Raw genomic sequence first — 23,193 nt, forward strand, 5'->3', positions numbered from 1 at the left:
TGACAAAAATGTAGAAAAGTTACAATTCTAGTGCAAATTTGTCGAATCTATGTGAACATCTGCAATCTTTTTTGGGACCAACTCCCACAATAAAACGATGATTTAGTCACCGATATTTATTTTTGAGGATGAAATAATTTGTTATAAAGCATTTGATAAAAATCAAAATGGATGAATTGGCTTTACAGGGGCTAGGTTCACTGACAGACAGTGGATCACAGGCCAGGGTAAGTAAATGAAATCGAATGACTGATTCACTTCAATATTTTAAAAAAATTAACAATTTAAATGCTTGTTTGAGTGTTAAGTTTTAGCCTAAATAATTTAAGATTTTCCATACAGTCTCAAAGATGGATTTAAATAAAATTTTCCACAAAGAATAGTAGCCCATGAGTAGTTAGTCATAAACATCTGCTTCTATTCCGGCCTTTGCTTTGACAGAATGTGATATTTTGACAGTTATTGGCTGGAGTCAGAAAAACTATGCCCTGTTTTATGGGGATTTTCCACTCATGTAATTGAAGATATGCTTTTTCTAACATAATATTAAATTACCTTTATGATAACTGTAAATTGGGTTGGGTGGTATTATAGTAACTTTCGTTCCACCTGACTTTATGAGCCTTGAGTTTAGGTTAGAGGCTGGAATAGAGGCAGACATTTTGGTCTAAAGAGTGGTAAACCTACTGTATTAAATGATACAGAATTACGTAATGTTCAGTATAGACACCAAATGTTGTGGTCATGATGAATATATTTTCAGGCTGTGCAGTATTTTGAAGAATTAAAGGCATGTGAAGATGGGTGGAAGTTATGTGCTCAGGCATTTACTAATGGCAATTATCAGGGGTAAGATCATTACTTAAGACTTAAGTTTCATAGACCTACTACTGACTGTAGGCTTGTTATTATTTTTATTTCTTTGTTATGTTCTTAACAGTCTTCTTAAAAATGGATTTACAGTAGTATCATCTTATAACTTGACTGCAATATCCATATTTCTTGTTTCACTGAAAGTAGGATGTAAAACTCCATTCATTTCATTTCTTGCATCACAGAAGTAAATACAGCGATTTGATTGGACTGTACGCTAGGGAATACATAGCCCCTGATCACATTCTGAGCCAAATTGTTTACAGTCTACCTGTTGACAGCTCTGATTGGCTGTATTCCAAATGTGACTATTGCAGTCAAGGTATTAGACAAAGTTTGTAATAACTTGACATTATGAAGATGCAGTAGCAAAAACACTCAGTAGTACTCATAATTATATCAAGATCCTTTACAGAAAGATAAACTCAGCCTCAGCACTGCAATAATTTAATTTTTGAATAATTCATTGTATTTTAATTAGTCATTTTTCTTTTCAGAAATGATCATGTCAAGTTTTTCTGTCTACAAGTTATTGAAGATTATCTAAAGAAAAGGTTTGTGATTTGATGTTAGAAACTTGAATTTTGGAACTTAAAGCTTGTCTACAGCTCTCAGAGCTGATATTAAATGGTATTTGACTAAACAGATGTTAAAATGGCTTTTACATTACATGTTTAAAATATGCATTAATAAGATAAAAAAAGCCATACTATACTGTAGTGATATGTGAATTAACAACATGGTTTAATTAGGATGCAGTTGAATATAACCTAGAAAACAGTGGAGTGTACTGTCAATATTGATTAGTTCTATGTTTGTTTATTTTAGATATATTAATTCTAATTCTGATGAACACACTGTTGTGAAATCTTTTGTTATGGCATGTCTTCAAATAGAGGTAAGTAAAATGATTCCTGGATTATCTTGATAAAAGATAAAACTTCAGTCTCAAAAAAAAACCTAACACTTCCAGTCTTATAAATGCAATTTTCTGAAGGAGACTTTGTTTAAAACATTTGTCCTATTGATCTTGAAAACCATGAAAAAAAAAAAATCTAAAATAGTTGAAATAAGATTGGTTGTATCTGTTTGAGATGTATAGAATCTATTCAAGACTGTAATTTATAAAGTTAAGGAAAGCTGATTTCATTGCATTTTGTATTCAAATTTCATTTCTTCATTTTTTCCAGATTTTTTGTTGCATTTTGTATTCAAATTTTTCACTCAATATATTTCAGGGCGATGAAAGAACTCAGAATAAGAATTTTATTCGTAATAAAGTAGCTCAGTTGATATCGTTAGTCTATGTTGTAGACTACCCCCATCGATGGCCAGCATTCTTTACAGACTTACTACAAACATTAAACCTAGGTCCTATGGCTGTAGATATGTATTTACGAATATTATTAGCTATAGATACAGAGGTTGTTGATAGAGAAGTCATTCATAATCAAGATGTAAGTTTAATTTTGTATACTCCCTGTGCCTCTAAAAGACTATCTATTTTTTGCGTTTTGGTTTCTCATTACATTGTAATAACAACGAGATGAATTCAGATGAAATAGAATCTTATGGTTAACTTTAGATTGAAAATTTAAATAAATTCTGTACTAGTCTTTATTATCCTTTCCTGCCTAAACCTGCTAACCTGACTTGACATTCTTCAATTGTGAAAACTTGATTGAAAAAAACATGAAATGATCAAATAAAAGTTAATTTAATCAGAGTTCATATTGTGTATTTTCAATGTGTATTTTATAGGAGACAGCTCGTAATACAATGATAAAAGATGCTATGAGAGATCAGTATGTTGTACAGTTAGCTGAATCTTGGTTTCAAATCATGGTAAATATTACATTATAATATTTAATCCAAATTAACTTTGAACCAAGATGTTATAACTGAGAATTTTAACTTTGATTTTGAAGGATCATATATGAGGGCATCCTTTTAATAGTCAATAGCCACTTCGATAAAGTGGTTATTAATGGCCTGCTACTAGAAAGCAGAATTCTTGATGGGTAGGATTGTTTTTTCGCTTTATGTCTTTTGACTTTTAGAAGCTTATGTTGTTGGCTCAGACAATAAAACATGTGTAAATGACACTGTTATCTTGCTTTGTTTTCAGACTCGATATGAAGATACTCATCCAGAAATAACCTGTCGTTGTTTGGACGTGGTTGGAAAATATGTGTCTTGGATAGATATTAATCTAGTAGCTAATGATCAGTTTGTGACAATATTATTACGTTATTTAAATAAACTATTAATAAGAGAATCTGTCTGTGATTGTATATATGATATTATGTCTAAAGGAATGGATCCAGTGGCTAAAACTAAATTAATTGATACCTTTGTTAATCTTATTGAAGCCCAGGGTGTTTTTAATACTTCAGAGGTAAGTTATGACAAATTTTTTAATGTTAATTCATCCCTTGTAGTCAATCATGATTTGTTTTAAGAATTTTAACCAATTTAGAACCCAAACAACATTTTCATCCAATCAGCATTTGCTAATATATTTCTAAATTATTAAATATTTCATAAATATGTGACATTTTGACTGACAGTTAGCATTAGGTTAAAAGTAAGTTTGATCATATTAACTCCTATAAACCACGAAAATTTACAAAGCTCAAAGTTAATTTGTTCTTTTTGAACATCAGTCAATACATTGCTCTGTCAAATTTTCATGTACAGTGTGTCTTCTAACAAAGTTTGATGTTTGATTTATTTTATTATATTACAGGATGAAGATGGAGATTTCCTTTCTAAATTATCAAAACTTGTCAATGGTATTGGTGTTAGTTTAATTATAGCTTGGCAAAAGTAAGTATTTTGCTATACAATGTTTTTAAGGGGACAGATAGGCCATTTTTTTTACCAATCATACTTTAGTCTCAGAAACTGGAATTTTTTAGCTGAGCTAATCAGTAATAGTGTTCACAGCTCACCGTCGGAATTTGCGCCTTCAAATCTATGTGTGTCCAGAATTATCTGCGTTTGAATGTCCCTTTATGGACAGAGGACAATTTTTTTTCCTTTTTATGTTGCCAATTCGTTAAAATTAACCATTAAGGATAATTAACGTTTCAAAACTAAATTTTGGAGATTATTTTGATATGAAATTAAATACCAGCTTCTAAAGGCAAAATTATATTTACCAACAAGATGGTAGCATAATTTATTTTTTGATGATGGTATTTTGTGTTATAGGCTAGTTAAAGGCAACGACCAAGAAAATGCTAATCTAACTCTTCAGTCATTAGAGAATAAAGTACCATTTATGTTACGATTTCTCGGTGACGAAGATGATCATGTATCAGGGGAAGTAACTGGATTTGCTCAAGATTATATTGCATTATTAAAACAAGTTGTTCCCCTTTCTCCTAGACAACGAGAAAATGTAGAGGTGAGTAGAATTTAGGATTTCCCTATCCCAAATTTATTCCAATCCCAAAATATTGTTAAGTTAGTTGACCTTTATAGATGGGACCTGGGCACCAAGAATCTCATCCACAACAAAAGTTGTTCTTCATTTGCACCATGATTATAAAAAATTTGTATGAAAATATAGGCATAACATAACTTATCATAGTTTTCAAAAAGTTTTGATCATACATCCAGTGAATTGATATGGCAGATTGTTGATTAATGTCACTATTACTATTCACATAGCAAATGAATTATCAAAGAATTTACAATATACAAGTATGTTGATATGATATATTATTATTTATTTCCAGGGGTTATTGTATACTATAATATCAAAAATGAAATATGATGATTCCTATAACTTTGAAGAAGAGGTCAGTCTAGAATATTTAAGTATAAGCTATTAGATGGATCCAGATTTATAGTTTGTTATGCAACCTGTCTGTGGCTTATCTGTCCCTGATTAAATTGTTTTCATTTGACCAATTGTTTAATAGAAAATAGATAGAAAATGACAACTCCATATTGTTCATTGACTGTATTCTATTGTATTAAGTATTAAATTTGATTTATTTTGTTGTAGGGAGAAGATGAAGCTATGTTTTTAGAATACAGAAAACAACTAAAAGTTATCTTCAACAATCTAGCACTATTAGTAAGTTATGATATGTTAGATTTTTCTTGATCTATTAGGGTATGTTAGGAAGTTTAATAGCAAGGGTTAACAGATGATAAATGATCAAGTGCAATTAGAAAAAATCAACTTTAGATACAGATAACACAAATTCAAGGAACAAAAAAAGCATTTATGTGAATCATCTAAATTTAATTGCAAATTACATGAGAGACATTTCAGTTTTTTGTACGCCCACATAGAAAGGTGTATTTTGCCATCCATTCATCCACAAGTGGCTTGTGAACTCAATAGAGGCCACAGTGTTTGTCGTATTTTTATCAAATTTGTCTATAGTTCTATTATGTGATCTTTTCATTTTTTGAGCACCATCAGACAGATCTTCAGAGTGGGGAGTATCTTGCTTTGTAACAGCTAGTTTTATCCCAATGACAATGTTTAACATGAATGTTATTTTTTTTCAGGATACAGATCTACTCATCAGTAATGTATTAAATGTAGTAACTAGAACTCTACCTAACTGGGAGTCTGTTGATTTTAGAGATGTAGAAATAGCTGTTTGTTTAATGTATATGTTAGGAGAGGCTGTCCCTGTAAGTTTGTTAACTCATTTCTTAGGGACTTTCTGTGGTTAACAATTTATCAATTCCAGGTCCTGTATTCTTGAAACAATCGTAGCGCTAGGGTCTTAACTTCTAACACTGGGTTTAGGATGTCCTAGCACTAAGATCGTTTCAAGAATACGGCTCTGATTCTATGATAACTGGATTATGTAGAGTGTCATTTTGAAGCCTGGTTAATATTTTCATTAAATGTTCAATCTTCTGTCATACTGTATAAATCTAAGTTCTAAATCTCCACCTCTTTCAACCATTGAGCTTTTTGGTCTGGTTTCAAAAAGTTCACTGAAACAAACATTGAAAAATCAGAAATGCATTTAATGAAGAATGATGCTTTCAAAATAAGTTATATCAACTGTGTGAACTCTCTGAAATGGATGCCAAGTTGAACACCCAATCACAGAGTGGTAGATGTTCCTAATTTGCTAGAAGCAGTAACTTTTGGGAATAGTAAAATATTCATATCTACCTACTTTATTGTTTACAGACATCTCATGGTCAACATTTTAGTGGTAATCCATCCAAGGCGTCTGCTTTACAGGAAATGATGAGACTGGTGAGTTATCTTCCTTGATCAGAAAACTCTATGCCATGAGTGCAGGATGCTCATCATCTGCACCATCTATTGGAATTTTAATCCTCATTTCTATAACAGCGGTCCTGATGAGGATTTTATAGCTGAAACATGCTTTCATTATCATATTTTTGACCAATGTAAGAGCATGCCTAAACTACTAAGTGTTTTGTCATTTATTATGCTTCTCTTAATATTTTGTTATTGGTTTACATACATCTTTGATTAGTTTAAAGACAATGTAAACGTTTTGAGAATATTTTGTTTTGTATTTTTAGTTAATAAAAAGTCGAGTTAGCTATCATGGACATACCAGTATTTTGTTACAATTTTTTGAAACTGTTGTAAGATATGATAAATTCTTTCAATGTGAACCAGAACATATCCCTGAAGTTTTAGTAAGTAAATAATGATATTCTATCTCTACCTTGAAGTTAGTACGGCCCTAAAACAAATTTGACACTTGACCAGTCAACTTTCATGTTACCAATGTTGTTTTCTTTGGTAAATTATCTGTTTGTAGTGCTGGCACGATATGTCGGTGAATCAATGTATGGCTATACAACTTGCCACGAAAAGCATATTGTATACTTGGCGATACCTTTTATTCCATAAAAAGTTGGGATTTTTATTTGTTTTATGTTATTACGATTTTTTTCACTGCAATTCTTTTTATAAGACAGTGGACGCTAACCACTTCTATCAACTATATTACCAAATATCACAGTTATAAAGTTATAAATTAATATATATATAGTAACTATTTATAAGACAGTGAACGCTAACCACTTCCATCAACTATATTACCAAATATCACAGTTATAAAGTTATAAATTAATATATGTAGTAACTATTTATAAGACAGTGAACACTAACCACTTCTATCAACTATATTACCAAATATCACAGTTATAAAGTTATAAATTAATATATAGAAATTTTGAAGATAAAATGTTAATTTTCATCCCATATCGCGATATGTATCGAGATCCTTGTTTCGCGATATATATCATATTGTGGCTTGATTGACGATACCCAGCACTACTGTTTTGACAGTTATGATCAGAAAAGGCAGAAATAATTATCGTTTCTCATTGGTTCAAATTATTCCTGGTCTATTATGCTTTTGTACTTTTAATTCAATTTCAACTCTTTTCAACTTTTATTTTAGATGGCATTTTTAGATGAACGAGGATTTCGTAATCAGTCTGGTAAAGTGAGAAGCCGAGCCTCCTATCTTTTCTCTAGATTCGTAAAAGGTTTAAGGTAGGTGATTTATGTTTCTAATGATTTGATGGGGCCAATGAAAAAAGCTGAGTTTAATGTAGTTATAGTTGTTTTGTTGTGTGACACCAATTTCTAATTGATAGTTTGGATTTCAATTTATTTTTAAAGGCGCCACTGAATTTTTATGCAAGTTCTGTTATTTTTGTTTTCATTTTTTTGCAGGCAACATATGAATGCGTATCTTGAAGATGTATTAAAGAGAATGAATGATTTATTGGCATTAAATACACCAGATAATGGCTACCAACATCTACTATCTGATGATGATCAACTGTTTATATATGAAACAGCTGGTGTTTTGGTGGTTGCTAGTGATTTCTCTCCTCAGGTCGGTCATTAAGTATCATTGATGTCATTTGCTTGGTATGGTAGGAAACAAATAGTAGTCATGGGTTCTAATCTTGGTCATCAAGAATTGCATAACCCCATCAAAATAATCAAAAAAAAAAATAACAACCTTTAAGATAGGCTGTAGCGTAATGGGTTAGAGTGTCGGAATATTTACCTGATATCGTTTGCGTGATTACATTACAGTTATTGGTTTCTAATCTAGTTTGGTGTGTGGAAGTTCAATGATCTTGAATAAGTCTCTTCTCTCATAACTCAGGTCTACCCAGCTGTGAATGGGTACAGATAATCCAGGAAAGTTAAATAACGGGAGCATTAGTCAAGGATCAGCTGGTAGAAAAGTTCCTTTGTGAACCTCAGTTGTTATAGTTTCTCACTTAAATCATTAAATTATCAAAATTATTGTTTCCTTTTCAGAAAAAACAGGAGTTAATGAGAAACCTATTGGCACCCATTGTTAGTAAATTTGAAGGATTATTAACTAAGTTAAATAGAGAAACAGATGAAGAAAAACAACTAGCCTATGCTCGGTGTATTAATAATGCTATGGGTCTGGCAAGGTAGGAATAGATCATATGTATTGTTTAACCTGTTTCTTTGTGTTTGAAAATAGTTTTCAGCAATAAAAATGTTCAAATCTAACATGGAAATTGAAAAACATTTGCTTAAGTTTGATATAAACTAACTGGATTTATAATTTCTATTAATTAACATTTTATAATAGATTATACCTCAAATCTCCCGTGTAGCTATACTAAGATGAGTCAATACAAATATTTTGATTAATAATCGATAATTGATAAGTAGCCTGTCATCGATAATCAATATCAGTTTGTAATAATTAAACTCTATTAAAATCCATGTTTTATTTTTTGTTTATATTTTTTTTTCAGTCGAACAAGTAAAGGATTTTCTAGTCAACAGACCATAAAACAATCTGGTTGTGTAGAAATATTCACAGAACTCCTGAAAATATTTCTACAAGCTTTAAATGCGTCAGTACATCGTCCTATATTACATGTTGGTGTCAGACAGTATATGCATCGTATGGTAGTATGTCTAGGAGAGGAGATATTACCCTATGTACCTATAGCTTTAGAGAATTTATTAAAAAATCCTGAAACCAAGGAACTGTATGATTTTATACCACTTATTAATCAACTTATTATGAAATTTAAGGTAAGTTCAACTTTTTTGTACTAATTAAGAATAAAATTTGGTTTCCTGAAAGAAACAAACCTAAACCAAGAGAACATTAGGTTCATTATAATCCTGTATACCTGCTGGTCCTTGGCCTAACCTCTTGACATTGATCTATTCCGGATTATCTATACCCATTTACAACTGGGAAATAATGAGGAAAGATGCCTTATTCAAGGTCATCATATTTCTCACATCATACTGTAACACAACCTAGCAAATGATGTCTAAAATTATTCCAACACCCTAACACATTAGGCTACAGACCATCTCATACTTTGCAATCTGAGATTTTTTTAATGGGTTTGTGTAATTCTTGATCAATTATTCATTTCAGACTGATATTGCTCCCTTTCTAAATAACCTATTTATGCCATTAGTGAGTACAATATTTCGTGTAATATCAACACCAACAGATGAACGTGATCAGATAGCAGCCAATGAAAAGAAGATGTTAGAACGAGGCTATTTTCAGTTTTTATCTACCATTGTATCTTATCAAGTGTATGATGTTTTAAAGGCTCAAGCCGGACAGAATTTAGATCAAGTTCTAATGTCACTAATACAAGGTGCTGTTGAACTACAAGACCCCCCTGTAAGTATCAAACTTATATGTCAAAATCTAACATTACTTACCACTAACAATTTTGTCAAAATCTAACATTTCTTACTACTAATAATTTTGTCAAAATCTAACATAACATTACTTACCACTAACAATTTTGTCAAAATCTAACATTACTTACCACTAACAATCTTGTCAAAATCTAACATGACTTACCACTAACAGTTTTGTCAAATCTAACATTACTTACCACTAACAATTTTGTCAAAATCTAACATTACTTACCACTAACAATTTTGTCAAAATCTAACATTACTTACCACTAACAATTTTGTCAAAATCTAATATTACTTACCACTAACAATTTTGTCAAAATCTAACATAACATTACTTACCACTAACAATTTTGTCAAAGTCTAACATTACTTACCACTAACAATCTTGTCAAAATCTAACATGACTTACCACTAACAATTTTGTCAAAATCTAACATGACTTACCACTAACAATTTTTTCTGAAATGACATACAGTTCATCCTGATCATGCGACCAAATTTATTAAGCAATCACCTTCAGTATACGACCACAATAAAGTCCCCTTCTACAACTTTTCAAGACAGTTATTGACTGATAAGCAACCACCCTCCTTACGCCACCAGTGCCCATGTATTTACACTCTCAGAGACCACCTCCATTAAGAGACCGTTTTGGATTATTCCTTTGAGTAGTCTCTTATTATTGTTTCTACTGTATGTAATCCAAGGGGATCAGATTCTCACAAATGCCATAAATCAAAGGTCTTCTCTGGATATAACATAACTGTTGACAGTTGGATATCTACAGTAGGCTAATGCCACCATCCATGCAAAATGTCAGTTATTGCACACTCTATGGCGTATGCCTGTCCTTATTAGCCTAAACAGAAAGAAAAGTAAGATGTAAAACTAAACATGTTAACAAGAATTAAGTTGATATTTGCTATATTCTCATGGTGTATTTTATCTATTTATAGAGTCAGAAGTTATGTTTTAATATATTTAGAAAACTCATTGAAGAATGGGGTAAGTTGATATTGTAGATTATTATAATTTATACAGCCATCATAGTCAAACTTAATTAAAGAAATTTGGTACCAGACTTCATTTACATACATCATAAATAACATGGCGCGACTTTTGTGTGTAAACTTTTTCTTATATAATTGTAGGAGGAACAAATGGTGTAATGGGATTTACAGATTTTATGTATAAAAGTATTATACCTGCTTGTTTCCTGGCTCCTCTTAAACCTACTTTTGATATAACAGATGGTCAAACTGCTCTGGTAAGATCAATTCTTATATTCTCTACAATTTATTGAACCCTTTATAATATTAGAGGCTGGTGAAGCAGCCTTAACCAAATGACGTCACTCATTGGTCAAAAAGTTAACCAAATATAACCAAGCAAAAATATTACAATTTTATTAATACTGCTCTGTTAATTGAGCTAAAGTAAATGAACTACTTACTGTTATATATTCAAAAGAACTGTTCTGTATTAGGTATACAAGAATGCTATACATAGAAATCCTTTGTTAATGTTTTATTTATTGTTTTTAGGCATTAGGTGAAAGTGCATTATGTTTGAAAACTATTGTTGATAAAAGGGTAAGATTTTAATGCTGTATATTTTAACCACAGTTATAGATTTGTATGCATTGATGAAGGTTTTTGTTTGTGTTTTGTATCAGGAACTCTTATAACTTCTATTTGAACTACTTTAATATCCAACCAGAAAACTGTGGTTCTTGTCATTTTGCATTTCAATATTGTATTGCTAAATTTCATCATTTCAATAAAAACATAGCATTTATCATCAATGTATAATGTATATTATTATATTGTAGGGTGATGAAGTGATAAACTATTTACAAAGTGAATATCTACCACAATTAAATATACCCCCAGAACTCATACAGGTAAATTTCAATATCTTATATTTGTATAATGGCTTGATTCTCTCATTCTCAAAGTAACATTAATTGCTTTTGGAAATGTGTTCTTCACAGCTAGTAGCCAATGGCCAAAAATACTTAAGAGTATACAAGTACCATCTAAAGAACTGATTGCAGCTACTGTCACCATTTCATTGATTATACAAAATAAAATTCCATGATGTACGCTTCTTGTCCAAATTATTTTTAGCTAATCGCAGAAGGATGTACGTTTTATTGTAGCGAAAAGTGAACATGACATGGGTCTAGTCGATATCAAGTGGTCAAGAACAGAGTAGTTACTACAGCCTGTAGTAGATGTTCCTTAAGTGATTATTTTATATGATATTCAAGGCTTGTAAACAAATGAGAACGTTCGTTTGTTATTTAAATTTGATTTTTATTTATTTATTGTAGGAGTTTTGTCAAGCCTTACGCACAGACAGTAAAACATTCAGAAATTACCACAAAGTAAGTGAAAATCCATCTCTTCTTGTCTGTATAATATTTGACAGCTATAGACTCTAAAGCAAGTTGATGAACATTTTTCCCTTCTTAATCTATTGAACATTTTTCATTTCAGATATTTTTTACCAAGGCTAAGTCATGACCAGAAGATACTTAAAGTGTATATATTGTACTATACTGCATTTTATTAGTGGTTATCTTTCCCTTTGTCCAGAAAACTGGCGCCATGGTCAAAATATCTCTTCTTACAATGTATAATGTCTCCGTGTATATCGATTACTTACAATGTGCAGAAAAGAAAGACATTCTGTTGCATCACATTGTCTGTTAATGATATGAAAACACATCTTGGGATCATCAAGGAAAATTTGCTTATATCTTGCAAACAAAACCTTTGTTTTCTTACAGCATCTTGATTAATATATAAATAATAGCTCTGTTAATACTACTACATAGCCATCTTGGCTTCTAATTGAATCCATAGATATACTGTTAGTTCATTGACTGCCTGATAATAGAGCACAATGTTAAAACAATATTCAATTTGAGGGCATTATATGGTAAAACAGTCACTTGATGGCATTCTGTATCAATTTATTTAGTCAAAACTTAAATTTATTCATAGCAATATGAACTGTGCCTCAAGAGCATAATGGACATTAGTATGTTACCCACGTCACAATTGTTTTGGGAAAATATTATGTTATAATATGTATGTTTGGCCACAATGAATGAATTGAGCCCCTAACTTAAACCTTTAAATGTGTAAATTAATTTTGTATTGTCCAATGTGTTTGTCTATAGATTCAAGTGTTTTAGAATGGTATTTGGATCTGTTGATTAGAAGGTGCCTTAATATCCTCTCTATAGAGGAATTTAATGATCGATTTTGAAAGGACTTTTGATGTATTGGATGAAATTATATTGTTTTATTAACAAAGTTAAAGGTACAGGTACGCCATTTTTTTGACTAATCGTATCTTAGTCTCAGAAACGGCAATTGTTTTAGTTATGCCAATCAATAATAGTGTTCACAGCTCACCCTGGAAATTTGAGCTTTCAAATCCATTTGTGTCCAGAATATTCGATGTTTGAATGTCAAAATGATGTCTCTGTGATATATAGAAAAGACATATATAGAAATAGTGAGTAAAATTCCTAGTTTTTAAAGGAATTATGCTATTTTCTTACATTTCTAGTACTTCTGAAGACTATTAACATATATTCAACATTCAAATCAACTGCCCATAATGGCACATCTCTCCCTTCAAGGAATTCTATTAGATGAAAATGTAATATTTTTGTCAAGTAAATAGAAAAGTAAAAATAACTTTATTTTCAAAACTACAGTTTTATATCAATTCTTACTTCTGATTTTATAAGTAAAAATGTTGATACTTTCTTTGAATTTTTCTATTGCATTGAAATTCTCACTTGCACTATTAGAAATTTGAATTATATTGAACTAAGGCCTATTTTCAAAAAATTGTGAGCAAAGTTTGACTGGATATATACTATGGACTTTTCAGAAAGGTTGTAAATGATAGAACTTCAGAAAGTTTGTAAATGATGATAGAACTATAGATAAGTTTTTTAGGGTTTGCATTGAAAATAAATGAAAGTGTAGCTGTTACTAACACCTCCCCTGTAGATATAAATTGTATATTTGTTATATTATTGTATTATAATTATCTTGTTGATGGTTGAAAGCTTAAGTTATTAATATTATTATTATTGTACATGATTGAATGAAACAGCTTAAAAATGTGAAGAATAATAAAGACATAATATTATTTACATTGTGACCTTAAAGACATGGAATAATTTGCATGCATGAAAGGAATAAAACCTACCATGCATTAAGTTGTCTGTGTTAGCATGCATAAAATGTGTCTTTACTCTAGCAACAGGAGTAGTGGTGGCCCGCTAATTGCAGGTCCAGAGGTCAATCTAGGCAAAGGTCCAAATGAACTTGATTTTCCCATCAATGATGCAAAAACAGAAGATCCCTTCACAGTTGAAAGAGGTTAATGCCGCTGTCTGCCAAAATTTCCCTCATTGAACACTCCATGGCATTGGCCATCTTCATAAGCCCATTAGGTGCAGAAAAGTAGGACTAAAAACTCTATATTTACTCTAATTGAGCACAAAATTTAAATGGGAAACTGAAACAAGGACTAATATCAATTGAAAGCCTCAGTGGTCCATACGATCCTGGAAAGCAGGCAAGTAATCTGTTACCAGAGCCTTGCTTGTGGATATATCCACAATGGTTTAGCTGTAAGAGTAGGCTACCAGAGGGAATATGACAAGAAATTTAATAACCTAAAGCAGCTGTAAACATTTCATGAGTTCATATCAAAACAAAATGGAAAAATACAAATTTAATATGAAAATCTGATGAAATATGAAACAGTTTATACAATTTCTGTAATTAGAGAATAATTCAATTAAAACTTATAAACTTTTAAACATAAGGATATACAAAACATTTCAGTTCACTGATACTTTGCCTTCATGATTGTTTTTCTTTTTAGTTTTTTTTTTATGTGAAATAGTCTACAGGGAAAATCATTAAGCAGTTGCAAAAATAACGGAAATTATTCAAAAAATCTATTATGAAAATTTTCATATGAAAGTTTTTACAATAAGCAGGCAAGCTAAAGCTTTTCAACAATACAGAATACATTGGATACCAGTAAGTCCTACATGCATTAGATTTTACTAATATAAATGAATGATTAAAACTCTGATGAAATGGAATGAAAAATTTGCCCTATAAGTGCAAGAAATACAAATAATACTACAGAAAGAGAAATTATAATGATAACAACAGACAAAAGTGATTCTTCAAATGAGTTTGTTTTCAATGATATGATATGAAATGAAGTTAAAAATCTATGTAAATATCTTTATGAAATACCATGAAAATGGAATGAAAATATATTTGGTTTGAACAAAAAACAAACTTTTCAAAATTAGCCCTAAAAATACAACAAATGCAATTAGTAAAGACTTCATTAAGAGAAATAATAATTCAAACTGACAAAAGTGTTTCTTCAAATGAATTTTTTTTCAATGAAATGAAGTTAAAAATCTATGTAAATATCTTTTTGAAAATGGAATGAAATTTAATTCATATTAAATTTGTTGCTGCAGTTAACTTATAGTATCATTTTTGGAGAATGAATTTCTGAGAATGGTGGCATGCTAGACTTAACACAAACTCAACAGCAAGTAAAACTGGCTGAAAATTTAACTCAAACTGAAATACTGATAGTTAAGAAATTAAACACAAAACTAGAGGAAAATATCTATCTATCTATAGCACTAAAAGGAAGTAGAGTATCTTTAACTTTGAGATTCAGGAACTGGACAATCTGACTCAATACCAGAATCAGCTTTTGATACTGTAGAATCTTTAGATTCACTGCGAGATAGTTTACTTGGTTCTTTAACCTTTTCTTCTGACTCATTGTTGTTTGTATCTTTTTCATCATCAGAGTTATCTTTCTTGGATTTCGATTTAGAAGGAGATTTTCGTAATTCCTCTTCACCCTAGGGAAACAAAAATGCAAGCTTAATAATCCATGCAAATTTCAATTTTCAGTTAGGCCTTTTATGGTAGACTTTCGGTGAGGGAATTGTATTGCATGTACAGATTTATTGCCATTAACTGCTATTATTTTATTTGCAGTTTTTGCAATAGTGACGTCATATACAGTTTAATATTTCTATAGTTACAGAAACCACAGATATCTGACTGAAAATTGATCTTTATAACCCCTTTATAACATGTGATAGAATTTTCTCCTCTCTCCACATCTGTGCAGGAGTTGCTTTCAAAACATAAGAATTTTATACTTGATTCAGATGACACTCACAACTGTTGAAAGTCGACAAGGGGTTTAACTAAAAGTCATCATTTGCAAAAATTTCAATTACTTAATAATGAGCCGCAGAGGATGAAAAAAATCATGATTTGTCAAGTAAAATATACTGATATTTAATACCTGTGTAACAGTCCATGGGGGTGGGGCCTGATCTTGACATCTTTGAAGAGCAAACTTCCAAACTCCAAAACCAGACATACCAGTAGTAAACCAACACTTCTCTACTGTATACAGACCTAAAAATAATCAACTAGATTTAGATCTGGTCAAATCTTCTAGATAAGATGATCAGCGACACAAAATAATATTACACAGAAAAAATCCTTCTGCAGATATCTGGGTTTCTGGATCGATAAAATTTTTGACCTTCTATATGGCAAGTGACGTCTTCACAATGTCAAGATATTACAAACTTTATTTTTTCCAGGACTTCAATAGCCACTAATCTTGTATCACGGATGTTTGTTAATGCAGCAATTTGAAGGGATTGTATATACAAACGAATACAGCCAATCAGGGCCCATGACAGAGAGACTTTCAACATTTTTTTTGCGCATATAGTCAGGGGCAGTAATCGCTATCATACAATCCAATCAAATCGCAGCATTTACAAATATGCGTGAACAGAGAAAGGTGGCTATTGTTGTCAAGGTATTAAATACAGTTGTGAAGGTGGGCAAGTGAATAACATGTTTTCAAATATTCCATAAATACGAAATAAATGAAGTCTAAACTCACCATCATATCTGTAGCCTTCATCAGGAGCAAACTGACTTTTTAATTTGTAGCCCCGTATAACACGTATTGGATTCTTTGTATCACAACTTATACTTAATGCTAAATTACCACGGGTTAGAGTCTGATCTTTAGACTGTGGGGCTGTTCGTAAATTCTGAAAATAAAATTAAATATCAAATAACAGTGAAACTTCAGAAACTGCCCAATCTTATTGGATAGGTATAAATTCCCAAATAAGCATTGCAAAATGGGCATTATAATTATAAAGGATTCTTAATTTTCATGCTACTTTTTGTGCCGTATTTCAAATCAGTTATTTTAGCAAGGCTTTTTTATCTTGCCATCATATGTAAGAATCCAGAAGGAAGGGGCCGCCAACCTTTGGTTTATTAACTGTTCCTTTTAAATCTCTTCCTCCCTCTCCAGTGTATGTGAAGCATTCTCCAAGGTCAATATCATCCTCATATCCTCCTGACAAGGCAATGGAATACGTCCCCTCGGCACCACCATGGATCCCAGCTACAGTTGGTCTGGAATGAAATCAAAATAAACTTAAATTACACACCTTAGGTTTATTGACTGTTCCTTTAAGATCACGCCCTCCCTCTCCAGTGTAAGTAAAGCATTCACCCAGGTCAATATCATCTTCATAACCACCAGATAACGCTATAGAATATGCTCCATCATCACCACTAGCATGAATACCTGATACTGGTGGTCTATAAAATGGAATAATTAGGTCATGGGAAAGGAAACTTTCTTTCAGAAATGCATTTTAATATCTGAACTAGATACAATAAATAATTTAACTGACATTTGTCATTAGGTGGTACAATCATATGATGAAGTGGTTCTCTCTTGTCATGTCATTAAGTGGTTCTCTGTTTTCATGTCATTAAGTGGTTCTCTCTTGTCATGTCATTAAGTGGTTCTCTGTTTTCATGTCATTAAGTGGTTCTCTCTTGTCATGCCATTACGTGGTTCTCTATTTTCATGTCATTAAGTGGTTCTCTCTTGTCATGTCATTTACTGATTCTCTCTTTTCACGTCGTAAGTGGTTCTCACTATTCATGTCATTAAGTGGTTCTCTCTTTTCATGTCATTAAGTGGTTCTCACTTTTCATGTAATGAAGTGGTCCTTTCATGTCATTAAGTGGTTCTCTCTTTTCATGTCATTAAGTGGTTCACACTTTTCATGTAATGAAGTTGTCCTTTCTTGTCATTAAGTGGTGCTCTCTTGTCTAGAGTGATACTTTCTTTCCTTAGGGATTTGCAAACAAGAGTTCTTCAGAGAGTCAACAGGGCATATGAAATCAGTTTTAAAAATGTTGCTAGTTTAGAATGTAAAGACAATATTACCTATGAACACCATCTCTACAACACTCCATTCTGGTTAACCAAACAGTTCCTACATCAACATCTGAAAAAAAAATATGATCATATTATTGTTATACAATTAATTGAGCGCACCCCTTGAGGCCATAATTGCTGTCAATTTCAGACTGATTTTTAAAATACTATTAGGTGATTGGTAAACCACAGATGCATATTCAGCAATCAAAATTCACTTAAATGTAATAAATATAAACAGGACAAAAAATATACCAACCTTCAACAGCACCATAAAAATTTGGTCTATTTTTAGGAACTTTAGCTTCAACTGGTATAGACATTCGCTTAATAATTTTCTGTTTTTTTCTTTCATCATCATCATCGTCATCACTGAGTTCATCTTCATCTGGTACATAATCATCATCATCCTTTGGTTTGTTAGCCTAGATAATAAAATATATCACTGGAATTTGAAGATGTGCAATAATTGTAAGTTTGAAATATGACTGTGATGTCTAATCCATTCTAATTAATATAAGATTACAATTAGTTTCATTAATGATCTCCATTGCAATGTAACAAATTCACTACCCTAGTCCCATTCTAATAAGGACTGGGTAGCCATTACAAAATTAAGATTGATTATCAATGGCAGACTACCAATCAATAATCGATTAATAATCAAAATAATTTAATTGAGAAACCCTGTAAATACTAAATTATAAACATGCCAAAATTCTTAATTTCATTAGTGTCAATCCATTTCGAACCCTTGCTTTATTTTTGTTGAATCCTTAGACAAGTTATCCTTACCTTTCCCTGTATTCTTGCAGATTTTCTCTGGCCTCCTCTTAATGATCCAGAGTTTTCTAAACTTTCAACTGTATCTGGTGCTGGCCTCTTTTTAGCTTTTGGAGGGCGAGGTAAAATACTTTGTAATGGTGCATGTTTCTTAACTCCTTTCTTAACTACATTTTGAATTGGACGGAACTGAAAAGAGATGTACAACCAACACTTGTCGTAAACTCAAAACTTTTTGAAAAAGTGAATGCATCATGCAAAAGCACAGTAAAATAAAATATACAGCAGTGCAGAAACAAACTCATTAGAGTATTATTGAGTTAGGGCTACCTCATATTGAGTTACAGAAACTAGCAAAACATCCAGGCACTAATTGGACTTAAGAAGACTGGCAATGCCATGCAGTGTGCAATGAGGTAAAGTTTGCCAGAACAGCAGCATTAGGCTACTCTTTTTAAATTTCCGACTGCCGATGGATCTTTAATGTACACGGACAAAACCACTAGAAGCTTTTTCCATGTCAACATAGCGCACTAATAATATAGTCAAATCTATCTGTTTCTGTATTAGTTTAGATCAAGGTTTATATTGGGCCTTCAAGAAAAAAGAATACCTACAGGATTAATGAGACCAAGCTTAGCAAGAATCCGTTTATTATCTTCGATGTTTTTCTTTCGAATTTGTTCATATTCACATGACATTTTGCTGATGTTTTGTTTCTCACTTCTATCTTGTTTACTTTCACACCACGTGTTGACTGCGACTCCCGCCAAATTTGTCACATGATCTATAAAAGTATCACGTGTTGGTTTAAAGTGACGGGTCGCTTAGGTAAACACAGTGTGACCCCCAAAGCCAAAAAAAAAAAGTAAAATAAAATAAAGTAAAATAACCTGATAGGTATTTTGACAGTTGTTGTCGGCTAATCTAGAGACAGAAAAACTGAAGATGAAGGGGTTTTAAACCTATTTATTTAAGTCGGATTCATCAAACCCCGATATGTTCGGAAAAAAGGATATATTTGAAGTTAAGTCTTCACATTATATTACCCCTCGAAACCATTGGTGTCATGTCTGTGGTAACATCTATGTTATTTTTAGCGAACCTACCTGAAAACAAGCACCTACATGTATAATGAATACTTCATATTTCTCATATTTCCCAAGGACCCTTCCTTTGATCCCTTTTTTGTGCACAAAAACACTCAGTGTAATTCACATGATACAAGGCTTGTAATTCTATCGCCTATGTCGTCAGATATGAATCAATAGGGGATTCCCCTAAAATCTTCTAGTATACCTATGTAGATCACCTCCTATGTAACCTTCTGCGTGTAGGGTGAGACTCGATATGTAGACATTTTGAAATCACCCATACACTTTGATCTGGCAAATATCTGAAAGGACAGTCATTACAAGGTAGATCTATTTAGTTCTGTTCAATTAAGTTCTGTTCAATTAAGTTCTGTTAATTTTAGTTCTGAAAGAAAAAAAAAAGTTTTGCCAAAATATATTTGAACAGAAAGTATCAGAGAAACAAAGTAAATTTCAAATCAGGCTTTTAGAATAAATAGAAGTTTCCTTGGCAAATTAAGATAGTCAATTTTAATATTGGATTATAGAATTAAAAGAAATATAGGTTTCAATATTGGCAAACCCTTTTCTGTCTATTACCCCTTAATCAATTGCATTACCCCTTCCCCCTATAAATCCTTACTATTTCGTGATTTTTTCGTAGGTTTTGTCTGCAATATGTTCAATGTCGGATAATATAGTCTGGAAACAATAGACTGACCTTAATTATCCCTTTGGGGTAATGATCCCCAGGTTAAAAAACCCTGATTTAGACAAATGTATTCACATCCTCTTAAAATGTATTTTCAGATGGTTTTATAGTAACAGTTGATAAAGATGCCCAAAAGGAATATCTCGAGAAAACTACTTTATGCATCATATCAAGGCGATATTGAGAAAGTACAACACTTGAATGTAAAAGGGGCTGATGTCAACGTTCTGGATTCTAAAAATCGCTCCCCTCTTTTTAAGTCTTTATTTAATCCACACGAAGAGGTAGCGTTATTTCTCATTGAAAATGGAGCAGATATAAATATAGATGATCGTGATGGCGACTCTCTACTTATGCTGTGCGTCATAAAAAGAAGTTTCATAATAGCAAATACTCTTATCAACAGAGGGTGTGATATTCATTGTCGAAACAAATTCAAACGCAATGCCCTTCATCTCGCCGCCTATGTTGGGCATCTAAAATTGGTAAAAAGTATGGTACAAAAAGGAGCCGATGTGAATTCTTTAGATCAGAGACAACAATCACCTCTTTTGATTGCTTTATTCAATCAGCACGAAGATATAGCGTTGTTTCTCATTGAAAATGGCGCCGATAAACAGATATTGGATGTAGATGGCAACTCTATACTAATGATTTTAATCTTTCAAAGAAAATTCACAATTGCGACAACACTAACTGATAGAATTTGCAGAACAGATTTCAACAGACTGCTCTTCATCTGGCCACAATAAGTGGTCAACTTGGACTGATTAAAACTCTCGTAAAAGAGGGAGCCGATGTCAATGCTGTAGATGGCGAAGAGCAATCCCATTACTTATTTCATTACAGGAGCCGTCACATGAAGACTTAGCGCTATTTCTCATTGAAAATGGAGCCAATATAAATATTATGGATGATATTGGGGACTCTACATTGATGCTGTGTATTAAAAATAAATGGCCCAAAGTTGCGACCATAATCATCGACAAAGGGTGTGATATTCATCATCGAAACAGATTGAACCAGACTGCTCTCCACCCCGCCGCTTTTGATGGGCATCTAGAATTGATAAAAATTCTGGTTAAAAAGGAAGCCGATGTCAATTCTCAAGATTGTAAAGGGCAGTCTCCTTTTCTTATTTCATTGTTGAAACAACACGATGAAATTGCTGTACTTCTGATTTAAAATGGAGTCAATGTGTCTGTTGATAAGGATGTGCACTAATACTGTGTGTTGAAAAAAAAGTTTTTCAACGTCGCAACTACGTTAATCAAAATGGGATGTTATATTCATCATAGGAATAGTATGCAGAGAACTGCCCTTCACTTTAGCGGCTGACTGGCTGTGAAGACATCATTCTCTGTTTGATAGAAAACGGGGCAGAAGTTAACACAATAGACAAAGATGGCAGAAACCCCTTTGATAGCGGGGATTAAGCGAGGAAACTCCAGTGTTGCGTTATGAAAATGTTGCCGATTTGGCAGTTGAAGATGAATATGACAATTGTTCACTGACTTTGTGTATCCCACAAGGGTGCAATATAGACCATCGAAAAAAATATGACCAGACTTCTCTTCATATAGTCGCCAGTTGTGGAAGGATGAGAATTTGTAGATTTCTAATACAAAATGGTGCAGACGTTGAATGCTGTTGATCAACGACGAGAATCAACTTTAAACATGACATGTATATTGAAAAGTAAACTATTCTACTCATATCCATTAGACAACATTTGTAGCAAAGTACATGTATATAGAAATAAGTCAAGGGATAGCATTAAGATATATATGCAATTAATATACATTTTATTTTTTATTAAAGATAATTTATGGCACTTATATTAACAGAGAAACAGGAATAAAACATGCAAGAAGAACTTTGATTTTCCAGAAAAAAACTATGATAACTTTATTAAGATTTATTTTTTTTTAAGTAGAAAAACAATCTAAGGATATAACTCTCAGATCAAAAAAAAACTTTTAAAATCTGGCAAAATTAGAAGAATTTTTCACATTTTCAATGTAGAAACTAGCAAATAATTTTCGTTGAGAATGGAGTAAGTTAATGTCTATATATTTATTCCATTAATCAACTTATCGCTATGGTAACAGATTCCTCTTTTTTAGTGGATTCTTCATGACATGTTATATGTAAATCACCATCCCTGAAAATACAGATATCAAAAATTGATTTTCATATATTTCTAGCACTTCTGAAGACTATTTACATATATTCAAGACTAAAATCTACCCCCAAAAATTGCACACCTGTCCCGTTAACTTTCTGAGAATGAAACCTCTTAATTTGATTACATTGATCAATTGATAATGAAGTATCTTTATAATCTATTAACATTAAATAATAGAAAATAACAATAGAATTTACCTTCTAAGATGAAAGTTAGTATTGACTGTACATCCTACTGGAAGATCTTTCATTATGATCTGTAATATAATATCAAATATCAGTAACATTAGCAAACAATAGCCATGTCCAGATGATACTTTGAACTAACACAACAAACTAAATGCCTTCAGAGCCTTCAAATATGAACAAGTGAAAATACGGGAACCCATCTTTAAAAGGACTGGTTCGCCATCTGTTTGATCAATTGTATCTTAGTCTCAGAAAAGGGAATTTTTTTTGCTAAGCTTATTAGTAATAGT

The 23,193-nt window shown here is 31.9% G+C and overlaps 4 protein-coding genes across 4 annotated transcripts; 3 read left to right on the forward strand and 1 right to left on the reverse strand.

Moving 5' to 3' along the window:
• Nucleotides 1-167: 167 nt before the first annotated feature.
• On the forward strand, nt 168-12,190 carry LOTGIDRAFT_197880 (hypothetical protein; the record flags this gene model as incomplete). Its single annotated transcript, XM_009068498.1, has 25 exons — nt 168-227; nt 764-849; nt 1,371-1,427; nt 1,702-1,771; nt 2,112-2,330; nt 2,635-2,718; nt 3,002-3,271; nt 3,623-3,702; nt 4,090-4,285; nt 4,620-4,682; nt 4,892-4,963; nt 5,407-5,535; nt 6,050-6,118; nt 6,415-6,534; nt 7,308-7,402; nt 7,586-7,751; nt 8,189-8,331; nt 8,665-8,950; nt 9,309-9,566; nt 10,549-10,597; nt 10,744-10,859; nt 11,137-11,184; nt 11,424-11,495; nt 11,928-11,981; nt 12,094-12,190. 25 exons carry the CDS (start codon nt 168-170, stop codon nt 12,118-12,120), a joined length of 2,889 nt encoding a protein of 962 aa, XP_009066746.1. The 3' UTR covers nt 12,121-12,190.
• Nucleotides 12,191-15,919: 3,729 nt separating this feature from the next.
• LOTGIDRAFT_134399 (hypothetical protein) lies at nt 15,920-17,327 on the reverse strand (the record flags this gene model as incomplete). The annotated part of the gene is made up of 3 exons (XM_009068499.1): nt 15,920-16,107; nt 16,610-16,763; nt 17,175-17,327. Coding segments are annotated over 3 exons (495 nt in total), but the record flags the coding sequence as incomplete, so codon positions are not given.
• A 3,352-nt stretch (nt 17,328-20,679) lies between these two features.
• On the forward strand, nt 20,680-21,138 carry LOTGIDRAFT_55775 (hypothetical protein; the record flags this gene model as incomplete). The annotated part of the gene is made up of 1 exon (XM_009068462.1): nt 20,680-21,138. A coding segment is annotated over one exon (459 nt), but the record flags the coding sequence as incomplete, so codon positions are not given.
• A 325-nt stretch (nt 21,139-21,463) lies between these two features.
• LOTGIDRAFT_134398 (hypothetical protein) lies at nt 21,464-21,712 on the forward strand (the record flags this gene model as incomplete). The annotated part of the gene is made up of 1 exon (XM_009068500.1): nt 21,464-21,712. The coding sequence occupies one exon, from the start codon at nt 21,464-21,466 to the stop codon at nt 21,710-21,712; it is 249 nt and encodes an 82-aa protein (XP_009066748.1).
• Nucleotides 21,713-23,193: the final 1,481 nt, after the last annotated feature.

This window comes from Lottia gigantea (genome assembly GCF_000327385.1).
Source record: "Lottia gigantea unplaced genomic scaffold LOTGIsca_90, whole genome shotgun sequence".
Lineage (NCBI taxonomy): Eukaryota > Metazoa > Mollusca > Gastropoda > Lottiidae > Lottia > Lottia gigantea.